The 12,772-nt window shown below is 41.2% G+C and overlaps 1 protein-coding gene across 2 annotated transcripts in view; it reads right to left on the bottom strand.

The window, feature by feature from the left end:
• Positions 1 to 2,956: 2,956 nt before the first annotated feature.
• The window catches only part of CNST (consortin, connexin sorting protein), a 357,608-nt gene continuing 347,792 nt past the window's right edge, over positions 2,957 to 12,772 (bottom strand). For both annotated transcript variants that reach the window (XM_078648798.1, XM_078648797.1), the window contains exons 12-13: positions 7,311 to 7,446; positions 2,957 to 5,570 (exon numbers count right to left, since the gene is read on the bottom strand). In XM_078648798.1, the coding sequence (XP_078504924.1) occupies positions 5,365 to 5,570; positions 7,311 to 7,446 (342 nt within the window). In that variant the 3' untranslated portion in view covers positions 2,957 to 5,364. The remainder of the gene's footprint in view (positions 5,571 to 7,310; positions 7,447 to 12,772) is intronic.

The following is a 12,772-nucleotide window of genomic DNA, read 5'->3' on the forward strand; positions in this document are numbered from 1 at the left end:
AATGAGGCTAAACGTGAACTTAATACGTTTCTTGTCACACAGAGTGAACAGCAATTTTCGATAAAATCTCAGAGGATTTACGAGGAGAGTAACTTCTCTGGTAAACTCCTCGCATGGCAGGCAAAAGAGCAAGCTGCCGCAAACTTAATTCACTCTTTAAAGTGCCCTGTCACTCAGGCTGAAGTATCACAGACGGACGCTATTGGCACTATTATGCTGTCCTATTATAAACAGATTTATAGTCAACAGCAAATAATAGATCATTCCAGGCTCTCAAATTTTTTATCCAGATATAATATGCCCTCTTTAACTCCGGTAGATAGTGATTCAATGAGGCGTTTATTTTCTAAATCAGAACTAGAATTAGTGGTTAAGAATTTACCAATCGGTAAAGCATGTGGCCCGGATGGTCTTCCGGCGGAATTTTTTAAGATTTTCTTTAGCGCTTTTTCTGATTTATTATTACAATTATTTAATTATATGTTAATGGGGGGTCAAGTTTCGGATTCTTTTGGGGAGGGGACTGTTGTTAGTTTTCCAAAGAAAGGTAAAAATTTAAAAGACCCTAACTCGTACAGGCCTATCACACTACTTAATACTGATTATAAGATCCTCACTAAGTTACTCGCAATACGTTTTAACTCGATCGCAGCGGATCTTATTCACTTAGATCAGAATGGTTTTGTGGCAGGCCGGCAGTTAACTACCAATGCCCATTTTCTCACGGAAGCGCTAGATTATTTTCAGGTTAAAAAAATCTCGGCCTTAATTTTATTATTAGATGCTGAGAAGGCTTTTGATTTAGTGGTGTGGACAACTTTATTTGTTATTTTAAAACACTTGGGTATCCCTTCACAAATTATTAGTTTAATAAAAAATTTATACACGGGTGCCAGAGCTAATATAGTTATTAATTCTGTTATGGTAGGCACAGAATCGGTCCAATGGGGCATCAGGCAGGGCTGCCCCTTATCCCCTATTCTTTTTGCTTTTTTTATTGAACCGTTAGCCACAGCAATTCGCGAATCTGTAAATATCCCTCCACCGATCACATCTATGGCAAAAATTAAACTCTATGCCGATGATATCATGTTGATAATTAAGACGGATATCCAATCTCAGACTGCTGTTTTACAGCTTTTTGAAGAATTCAAGGCCTTAGGAGGTTACCGAATTAATGAAAAAAAACTGAAATATTAGTGTGTGGTGGGGGGGAGGTGGATTTACATGCAGATTTAGTTGGTTGTATTAATTTAAGACCAAAGCGATATTTAGGGGTTATGTTTTCTAATTTGGTATCAGATTTAGTTAAGCTGAATTTCGACCCACTTTTACGGAAGGTACAATCCTTATTTACTAGATGGGATCCGCTGCCATTTACTATTATGGGACGGGTGGCACTTATAAAGATGTCTATACTTCCACTATTTAATTTCTTATTCTCAGCTATTCCGTGCTACTTACCTAGTAGCTTTTTTTCAAAAGTAGAATCACTATTTTCAAGTTTTATATGGGCTAAAAAACGCCCCAGGATAGCAATGAAGACACTCTATGTGGACATCGAATTGGGACGCTTATCTGTTCCTAACCGTAGAGATTATTATAGTGGATATTTCGCCCAATATTTAGAACGATTTAAATCAGGAACGCAAAGTCCAAAATTATTTATTAATTTCTTTTTTGACCAAATTAGTCAAGAGGTTCAAACACCAGTTCCTCTGCACATCCCTAAATCGCCAAAACTTACCCGGTATAAAATGATGTATTGGTTTTTTAAACGTCGCAATGTTTTTCTAAAAAGGTATTCTCTCCCACAGTTTAATTTTAGAACTCCTCTAAGGAATGCTCTCATTTTTATGGGAATTAAAATCGGAGCAGATATTGTTTTTCAATGGGAACGGGCTGGGTTTGGTACTTTATCAGATTTCTTAAGAGAAGGGGCCTGGCTGTTACCAGGAGAGATGCAGCAATTAATCTCAGGGAACTTTATGTTAGTAAATTCTTATGTTTAAATTTTTAAAACACTGGGACAAGTTGAGCCAAGAATGATTGACTCTCCTTCTCAGTTGAGGGACGATTTGTTTTTGACTCCTCAAAGTAAGAAGCCAGGAGCATGGAAACGTTGTTTAGCTCAACATATTGAATTAGATCTCAGTATGAGTCATTAAAAAAATGGCACGATCAAGAAAATCTTGTTCTTACTATGAATACCTGGAAATGTATAAATAAGATGAATTTCAGTGTTCTTAGAGGTTCTAATTGGAGGAGAAGGATTTTTTTTAGTAAATGGCTCCTATATCGAACTCCTGCCGTCATTTCTAAAATGTATGTGAATGTTAGTGCCATCTGTTTTAGATGTCAGCAATATAGTCCTGCTAATTGGTCTCACACTATAGCTCACTGTGTTAAAATTGTGCCCTTTTGGAATTAAATTTTCGAATATTTACAAAAGTATTGTGGGATCCAGATTGTTTTTAACGTTAAATTAATACTTTATGGATATGATCCTGATCTTGGATTGTTAGAACAGATGGTTAAACTACTATTTATTGTGATGGCAGTAGCGAGATCTCTGGTGCTCCAGAGTTGGAAATTAACACAAGCTCCTTCGTTTAATACCTGGCTTCAGAAAATGAGGAATGTTAGAATGAGTGAATCTCGTTATGCACAGCGGATTGGGGGGATAAGGAAATTTGACAAAATTTGGAAATCGTATTTTGAGTAATATTGGAAAATGTATTCTGTAAACTATGATTTTGTACTCTTTGGTTGTTAATATACGCATTATCTTTTTACTAACTGAATATGATACAAGAACTTCAATAATAAAAAGTTTTTATATAAAAAAAAAGTTGCAACAACTCCATAAAAGTGATGACATCTATACATACCTCTAGTAAAATACTTTATGAGGCAAAAGAGTGGTAAAATGGTTTAACAAAAGCTACTTGCACAGTTTGTGTTAAAATTACCTTTTATAATTATTTTTTAAATGTACAGAATAGCATCTTTAAAATGTTTTCTGACAAACTGAACTTAAAAATATGAGGTCCATGACATTAATATTTGTGTTACATTATTGAATAAATAGCTTTAGATATTATTTCTGATGAAGATTCAACTGTCGAAATTATCAGAGGAAGCAATTTCTCATTTGGTGACAGACAAATAAAGATTCATTTAGTTTAAAACCGACGTCTTAAAACAAACAATTTGTTGAAAACATTTAACTCAATACTACAGAAACCAAAGGGTACAACAACTACACAGCAATTATAAATACAGCTATTTAAAAAAAACATAACTCATGCACAGGAAAACACCACTGATTTACACAGATATTTAAGTTGTCAGTTCCAAATTAATGTAACGTAAATAAATAAGCTTAAGCACGGTGTACTGAACCAGTCAGCAACATAAAATAGGTGGAGTATTTTTTTTCAATTCCTAGTCTGTGGTGCCATATTAGCATACACTACCGAGGCCTGTCATGATAAAACAAAAATCCACGTAAATGCCTATGAGATTGCAGTTTACCTCTTAAAACAACGTTTCAGACAAACATTTGTCAAATTTGCGATCAGAAAAGGATACACACATCAGTCCCTTGCATGTGCTAATTTTAAATCAATGTAGATTATGAGTTACAACCATGATTGATAGGGTGGTCTGAATCACATACTCAAGAAAAGGGATTCTAAGTCCAGGTTGCTCATTTTGTGTTCCTCGGAGTACCTGAGGAATTTCCCTTTTTTTAATGTATTTATGGCGTGGAGTTTACTTACAGAGGATTTGGATTGCTTGGAATGCTGGAACCAGCCAGCTTGGCATATCTCACACAGAGTAAATCAAGTAGTTTTTGCCATGGGCTAGTTAATGCGCTCCCCCATTTCCTTTGTAATGAAACTACTCTAAACCTGTCCAGATGCATGGTGTTCACCTTGGCATCACTGCTATTAGATGAAGAAATGACACGCGTCAGTCATAAGGAGTAGGAAATCGATTTTTCCCATCATGAGTCAAGTTTGACGCTCCAACTTTGTTGTGGTAAACTCTGGACTAAAAAGTCTGCATATTGCTAGACAAGGTCACGGAGCATACAGGGGCATCAGTCTTACAAAATCTCTTGCAATGTCCTTCACCAGCAGCGAATCAAGCCCACAAATCCACGAGAGCCCTCAAACTCGGCTGGTTTCATGAAATTAGGTCAAAAAAGGGGTGTCCTACGAAACAGTGCTCTGCACAACCAAGAAGCCAGAAGGCCGTCCATCAAATGGAATCTAAACTCGAAAGTTTATCTTAAGACTAGAGCATGGAAGACCAAGTTAAGTTTGCTTGTCCCACAGCTGGTAATACTACTGGCTTCAAAGGACTTAAATGAAATTTAGGAAAATAGACTAAAATGTGATCAGGTGGGCAATAATATGGCGCAGGGTACTTTATGAGGCAGGTGGCCTTACTTTGCGCCATGCTGTCAATATAATGCTAGAACACAAATAGTTCAGTAACGTAACACACAAAATGAGTTAAATAATAAAGACCCACAACTTTCCTTTAATAATGTGAAAGCAAGAATTTGCCCCAGTTCCCGGTGCATAAAGTGCTAAAGGAGGGATATCTTGACAGATAGTGTCAGACATTTTTTTTTTGATAAGTTACCTCAGTACACCCTAAACTTCCTACCTGGAGGACTTTGTTTCTACTCCCAGTTGACTGACTCTTGTGTCTCCCCCGTAGACACAATTTTCTAAAGGTTGTAAACATGATATTTAAAGCACAGCAGTCAGGTTATACACAACCCAATCATGGGTTTCACCCGTTAGCTGCCAAATTGCAGTGGTAGTTCATTTGCAGTTAATTATTTGTTTAAAATTCAACATTGCAGCACTTTGAGAACAATTAAAATTAACACAAAAACATAGTTAAGACAATTTAAAAACTAAAAAAAGACAACGACCACAAAACACAGACTTATTGCATGATAGTGACCTGTGGCTTTGCTTAGCTGCAATTCAAAAGTGTTCATTTCATTAGCCAGAAACCGTCTACAGTAATCAGAGTAGGTCGTTCAGAGGTACATCAGTGTCACTCAGTAGAAGATGAATAGTCTGTCTTTGGGGATCTGTAACACCATTTGTCGCCACCACATTCAGTGCTGATTTTAAGTACCTGAACACATTCGGAAATTGTTGCCAAGACCCTCCTTGGAAACGATGTTGTGAAGCAAGAGGTCCATTGTCTCAGAAGTTGGGTTTCAACCAGGAGTTGTGATCCTGACAGAGCTGGAGTGCTGCCAATCAGTTTTCACTTTCTCCTGAAAGTTCTGGGTGACGGTGACAAAGAGCAGTCATTTCTAAATATCGGTTATGAGAAGGAAAACCAGTGTTTGAGCTCTACCATTCCATGAAGCAACCGGGAATAGTAGAAGTCCATGTTGTCTGCAAAGTCTGTGCATACAGGTGATTCCACATAGCCAAAGGTGCAATATAGCGCTGTTCCTCCTATGCTGAGGAAGACTGTGGCTACACACAGCAATATCAGTACAAAGCAAGAGCCGCCTCCAAGATCCTCTGCAAAAAAGTAATTAATATCAGATCAAGATCAGAAGAACTTTAAAAAACTCTTAAACAGTGTCACAGTTAAAGCCCCGAGCGGCAAAGGTACTCTGTTTTGAAGCTACACAGTTTTCACCCCTTGACCTTTACTCTCTGGGCGACCTTCCATAGTTTTAGCGGTCTTCTCCAGTCGTTTTTCTCAAATAATCTTCAAACTAGGTACCATTGAAAGACTAGGTCATGTAATGTGGTGCTCTGACGATTTTTGTTGGTAGAAATACAAGCAGAATAGAACCTTTAGGGAGTCAATGATAAGGTATGGGCGGTACCTTGATGTCTATGCCTGTAAGAAGTGATAGTCTGAGAGTTGGAAGCAGCCCCATCTCAAACAGCTCGAAACTACCACACAGTACCAAGGGTACTACACCTGTACAGCCATACTAGCTTTCATGTGAATTCCAGGGTAAGAAGCCTATTGATTTCTTTAGTGACCAGACCCTCCTTGTCTAGCATAGTACAACTTAGTTGGTCTTCTCTGCCAATTATTTCTTAAAACTCTGTTTTCAAAGGATACACATTAGATTGAAAAGAAATGTTTAACAAAAAGTTCTATTTCTTTCAAACCTATTTCAATGGTCACATTCTTCAGGGCAACCTTGTGTACTCCGGAGGCACCACAAGGAACACTCACATATGCGCTTCTAATGAAGCATTTTCGATAAACCTAATTTGTTTCAGGCAGAGAAGCTGCAGCCCATAGTATAAAATGTCTCCATTTCTCCACGAACCTTCAGTGATTAAATATATTTGCCAAGTGGGTTCTAAGATTTTTTTGAAACTGAGGCTGTGGCAATCCACCATCTTAATTAAAATTGGAAGCCTTCGATGATAACCTGGTACATGCTTGACAAGATTTTTGTCATCAACAAAACAAGCCATTTAGGGCCAGATGTAGGTAATCTCGATTTACCTACTCTTAAATACCGAATCATAACGATTCGGTATTTAAGAGTAGGTAAATGGGATGCAGGTAATTTCTCTTTTTAAATTACCGAATCGGGAAGATTCGGTAATTACCGATTCGGTATTTAAGATTAGATAAATGGGATGTAGGTAATTTCTCTTTTTAAATGACCGAATCTGTAAGATTTGGTAATTACCGAATCGGTATTTAGCGATTCGGTAATTGCCATTCATTCCTATGGGCCTGGAGGCCCATAGGAATGAATGTCAATTACCGAATCGCTAAATACCGATTCGGTAATTGGGGGGAACATTGAAGGGTGGCAGGGTGTCCCTTGGACACCCTGTTGCACCCCTCAATCGTGTATGGGTGCACATGTTGCAGACATACATGCCCTTATGGCATGTATGTCTGCAACATGGCAGCGTATGAAAAGCAAAAAAAATGCTTTTTCAAGGCTTTTCATTATTTACCACCAACTTCTAGTTGGTGATAAATTACGAATTCTTAAAGCCCTGTAGAACTGATTACATCTCATAATACAGATTCGGTAATTTTACCGAATCTGTAAAATTACCGATTCTGTAAAATTACCGAATCTGTATTTTAGGTGGCCCTACATCTCAGTATCCAAATACCGGCCGAACATCGGTATTTTCGGCCGTTACCGACCGGTATTTGGATACCTACATCTGGCCCTTTGTGTTTATGTGCATAAGAGCCTACAAGGACAGAGGAAAGCATTCAAAGAAGTAAGCGATAAATGACAAGGTTGGAGTTCTTGAACTAACCTTGATCCAAAGCATCATCCATTTCCTGGAACCGCACTCTCCTCTTTGCCTGCTTCTGCTGCATCTGCGCAAGCTTCTTCCCCTCGCTTTCATTTTGCTTTTTGAGGATGGATACGAGTCCCTCCGCAGGGGTGATCTGTTGGGAAAAATGATGAGTTATAAATTGTACTGGATGAAGCAATCTAGAAGATCCTGCTCTCCACAAGAAATTACGAGATCGACGGAGACACCTGCAACTCTGAATGAGTAAATTACTGGAGAGTTAACATTAAAAGTATATTAAAATGTGATCTATGAGCAAGTCAATTTCATCACTACTCAGACTACTGGTACATGGGTGAATCATTGCATATTACAATCTTAAAGCTTAACCACTGTGGCAATTACAGAATACTTTTCATCGAAGATAGGGGTGCCACCCTCATTATCTTTATCTTAAATGCCGCTGGTCATCAGACCAAGGACACATTTAGCACTAAAGGTCTGGTATCAGATGAAGTAATTCGAAGTATAACCAGTGGCTAATCAGCAATTTAGGGGTGGCACCTAGATGGGTTCGTGGCACTGAAGAAGGCCCATTTGTCAAAATAATATCCTTCCTCATATTTCATGCTGCACTTGAAGTCAGCAGAAGAAGCTCTTGCCAAAACATTGTTTTGGGATGGCCCAGTTGTTTTATCACATGGATCATAAATATGGTTAGCACAGGGGACAAAGTGGGGCAAATACTTGCAGCAGTATGACTAGAGACACAAGCTTTTAGACACAACATTGTTACGAGGGAGGATGAGTAAAAAAGGGGGAAAATGGTACCTGTGGTGCAGTAAGTAACGATTTAGAAAAGCACATGGTGTGGCTGAATAAGCACCTACATGGAGGTAGAGGTTTTACTCCAGAAAAGTCAGATCTGGATGGTTCGTCGTGGTCTGAAAGACCAAACCGGAGGGAGTTTGAAGATTGCAGTCAAGGGCATTAGTTAATGATTGAAAACAAGAACTGGAAAACCTTTGTTCTTACTTCTTGCTTTCCCTTCAAATCCTTCAGTGAAGCACATCAATTATTTATGAATCCTGATGACCATGGTAACGGGTGTACTACTGTGCTTGGATACCGCATAATGTGCAGAATCAGTTGATGGTCCACCGTCATCAGAGCTGAAATAATCTTATTGGACCCAACTCACTTTGCCAGTTATCACAGTCAGTATCTAATGTTCAGTAGTACCTCTGTCACTTGAATTGTCGGAATGATAAAGTTAAATATTTTAAATGTTGACCTACATCCATAAGTAGTGGATGGCATTAAATCATTCTACAATATACAAAACGTTTCAAAATTAGACGTACTCAATGGTAATTACTGAATTACCCCCAGCACTATTTAAGCAATTTAAAATCCTTTTTCAATTTGTTTAGCTGCTCTGCGTGAAGGACCGTGGACTAGTTATAAACACACAAATTAGGTGACCATGACATGCTCTCATTATTTACTTTGAGCACATTTTTTCTGACAATTATTACAATTTTTTTTAATAGTTTCTACTGTGTACCTGCAGACATGGACACAAAATGAAAGAATGTACCCAAATGACGTTCTATCTCCTCACCATTACAGGTCGACTCAGGGCTGGGGAGGGGCATGCAAAAAAAAAAAGCACGGCAGAGAGATGTGTGGTGTGGTATGACATTCAAGACTCTCCCATCTTAGCTGGTGGACTGTTCCTTTATGCGGACACTGCTCTGGTGGTGTGCAATGGTGGTAGTGCCTAGACAAGTGTTCCCTGTCTTGGCAAAAGTCGCTGCCTCCTTTATACCCACACATTACCGTGCTGTGATTCTGCAGTGTGAGTTTCTTACCCACCATCATACTCCAAAATGGTAAGAAAAGGTTGCTGGATGTGTGACAAGGTAGGGGCAGTGTGGTGTGACCAGGACCTTGGCAGTAAAAATACTGCAGCAGAGACAGTACTCCTAACCCTGACAGACCCGCTGCCATAAGCTACACCATGGTAAGTGAAGTCTGGTGGGGGCTAAGCCACTGCAGAGGCTGTAGGTCTCTGATGGGAGCAGGGCACTTCAGTAGTTGTGGGAGGTATGGAAGGAAACAAGTATCTATTAGGATCAGAAACAGTGCATCTGCATTATTCCCTTAAAAAAACACAAGGTCAAAGGCAGCGCTTGCGAGGGACTCCCTTTGACATAGGTAAGATCTGTTTCTGTCACAGGCACTAGGCGTAGCCAAATAAGTGGAGCAGCGTTCTTATCGGCACAAGTGAGGTCAAGCTGGGTGGTAAGAATTTTGTGGATTCCTGATGTTTGTAAGGTAAATTAGTGATTTCAATCAAAATTTGAGGTTTCCAGGGTATTGTGGGTAAGAAAACCTTGTGGGATCCACACAAGGCACACACCCCATGGAATCTCCTGGTTGTCTAGTTTTAAAAAATGTCTGTGTTTGGTAGGTTTCTCTTCCCCCACCATGCTATCCCCATTGCTGATCTTTCCACGTAGCACATTAGGGCTTTTGTGTCAAAATCTCTTGACACACACACACACACACACAGGCACAGACACAAACAGACACACACAGACACACACAGACACACACAGACACACAGGCACACACAGGCACACACAGGCACATGCAGGCACACGCAGGCACACGCAGGCACACACACACACACACACACAGGCACACACACACAGGCACACACACACACACACAGACAGACACACACACAGACACACACACACAGACACACACACAGGTACCATTTTATCTGGGGATTTGAGGGAATGCTGTGTGGTAGGAAATATGTAGCTGCCAGCATATTCCAGCATTTTACCTCACAGAAATGTGAGGAATGTGTGTGTTTTTAGTTAAAGTTTTGCAGGGCATTGTGGGTAAGAAAATGTTGTGGGGTCCATGTGAAGCGAACGACCCTAGACTCCCCCAGATGTCTAGTTTTGAAAACTTCCTGGACTGCTATGTTTTCGCAGGTGTCAGCCACTTGAAGCCCAAAAATTGCAGCCATTCACCATTGCAAGTGGGACGATATTGGGACTTAGCCATACTCTCCTGGCCCATATGTAAAAACAGCACCCAAAAGAATCACACATCCTGTCGGTTGCCATTGGGGTGAAATACTTTAGTCCCAGGAAAGCAGAAACACTACTGAGGCTTAAGTGGTGAGGGTGGGACCTGATGTTACGATATTCCTGCCATGCAGACGGCTTTTGCCGCCAGTGGTAACTTGGGGGCACACCTCCTGTATGCCCTTGGATGAAGGGGGGGAAGAGAGGAGCGAGAAGCCTGGTTTGTCCCTTTTAAGGTGGGAGTGTGGCCAATGCCAGAGTGAAAAACCTCCATCACTTAATTTTGCCCCAAAGCCAAAATCCCTGGTGTTATGTGGACTTTCTACACCCCTGTTTGGGGCAACCTCCCCATTTAAGACAAACCTATCTACTCTCAGGAGGCAGAAAGTCACTATTGCCCCTTCAGGGGCGCGATGTAGCTCAGTGCTAGGATAGGCCGTACCCTCCTTTTGTTTGTTTTGGCTCCATTTTGAATTCCCTGGTGTGAAATGGGCTTTCTGCCGCCTCCAGGGTAAACTGAAGGCAAAACACCTGTGTACCCCTGGAGGGGGCAGAAAGACATGTTTGTCCCATTTAGGGTGGGGTGAGGCCAATGCCAGAGTGTAACACCCGCACCACCTTCTTTTGCCCCAATTGCAAACTCCATGGTGTCATGTGGACTTTCTATCCCCCAGGGGGCAGATTTGGGCAACCTCCCCAATTGGGACAAGATCCTATCTGCCCCCATCATGGGTGAATACCACTATCCACCCCCAAGAGGGGCAGAAAGTCTATATGGGGTGGGGGCTGACGCCCAAGTTCATGCCTGTAGGGGAGGTGCCGGAATTTTCCCCAGGTGCCGCCGCTTACTAGTATCTGCTTTTATGCGCAGCAGTTGAAAGGCGGCGAGCCGTTCCACTGAATGACTGCGCACCGCTCTGCGGGCGCCCCGATACACGAGTGTTTGTCATTCTGCGCCTACAACTTAGTACAGACGAATTCACTTGATGTGCAGTTAATCTCCACTCTCGCAGCCACTGTGCGTGCTGGGCAGTGAGGATTACACCCAGTCCCCGTCCTGAGGAGAACCTTTAATCATTACGGTTCGAAACGCGTTGACCCCCAGCCTGTGACAAGAAAGAAGGGTGCAGCTAGGAATAATTAATACCACCTCGGTGGAACCCGCTGTTAATTCTTTAATTAATTACTCATCACAGGTGTTGTGAGATAGGCAGGCAGTCCAACGTCATCCTTACTTCCGCCTGTCCACTGGTATTTAAGTGAAAGGACTGTTTTTTTATGTGTACTAGTTTTTCTTGTTGAAATGTCTTTTCATGTTTCAATTTATTTTGAATGTAATTTTCATGTAAAAAGTTATGTTGGTGTCATGAATTTTGAGTATCTATTTTGAACCTCTGTACACTTGTATATATTGCGCACACAATTGTATGTTATTGATTCGACTGTTTGACAGCAGTTTCCTTTGAAGTCATATGGATGGATTTATGAAACTTAACTATAAATGAAAATAAATCCTTTTGTAATATACAACGTCTGTTTCACGCAGCACAAATTGGCTGTGTGTGCATTAATTCAGTATAAAACAAACCTGTCTAGCCATTTTTGTTCTGTTTAGCAGCTTGAATCCGGCGGCATGGCGAGCACGGGACCCACGTCTGTGCGTACCCTTCACACTTTTGGCGACAAATATAAAAGAACAAATGGATGGGTCTGAACTGGACTGGCATGGTGAACAAACAAGCATTTGCAATGCAATAGGTCGCGCATTTGTGAGAGTTTAACCCCTTCACTGCGGCGGCTATTCCGCCGCAGTGCTAAGGGGGTGGCCGCATGCTGGTGACGGAACCGCTCCGTCACCAGCCGCGGTTGAGCTGTGCTGATGACGGAGTGGTTCCGTCATGGCCCCGCCCACTCAGTAGAACGCCCAGCGCATGCGCGGAATCCGAGCCGCGCAGGCGCGGCGGCAGGGTCATGACGGAACCGCTCCGTCATCAGCACAGCGCCACCGATGACGGAACGGTTCCGTCATCAGCGTGCAACGGGTTAAGCTATTGGCAGTGTAAATGACAATGCCTTTCATTTATGTTTTAAAAACCAAAACATAAACAAAAGGCATTACCATTTACAATGCCAATAGCTCAAACTCTCACAACTGCGAGACCTATTGCATTGCGAATGCTTGTTTTCTGTGTCTGTTGGAGTCTCAGCAAGGCCGGTGGTGCACAAAAGCAGCCAAATATATCAGGTCAAATTTTGATTGTGGAGAACTGTTGCTGTTCCATAATTTCAGTGTCAAACTCCCATTTCCGAGGTAGCCGAGAGCTGATAACATCTGTGTTGATTTGCAGCTTCAAGGTTCTGCTCGGTGAG

The sequence above is a fragment of the Lissotriton helveticus genome, chromosome 6 (genome assembly GCF_964261635.1).
Source record: "Lissotriton helveticus chromosome 6, aLisHel1.1, whole genome shotgun sequence".
NCBI lineage: Eukaryota > Metazoa > Chordata > Amphibia > Caudata > Salamandridae > Lissotriton > Lissotriton helveticus.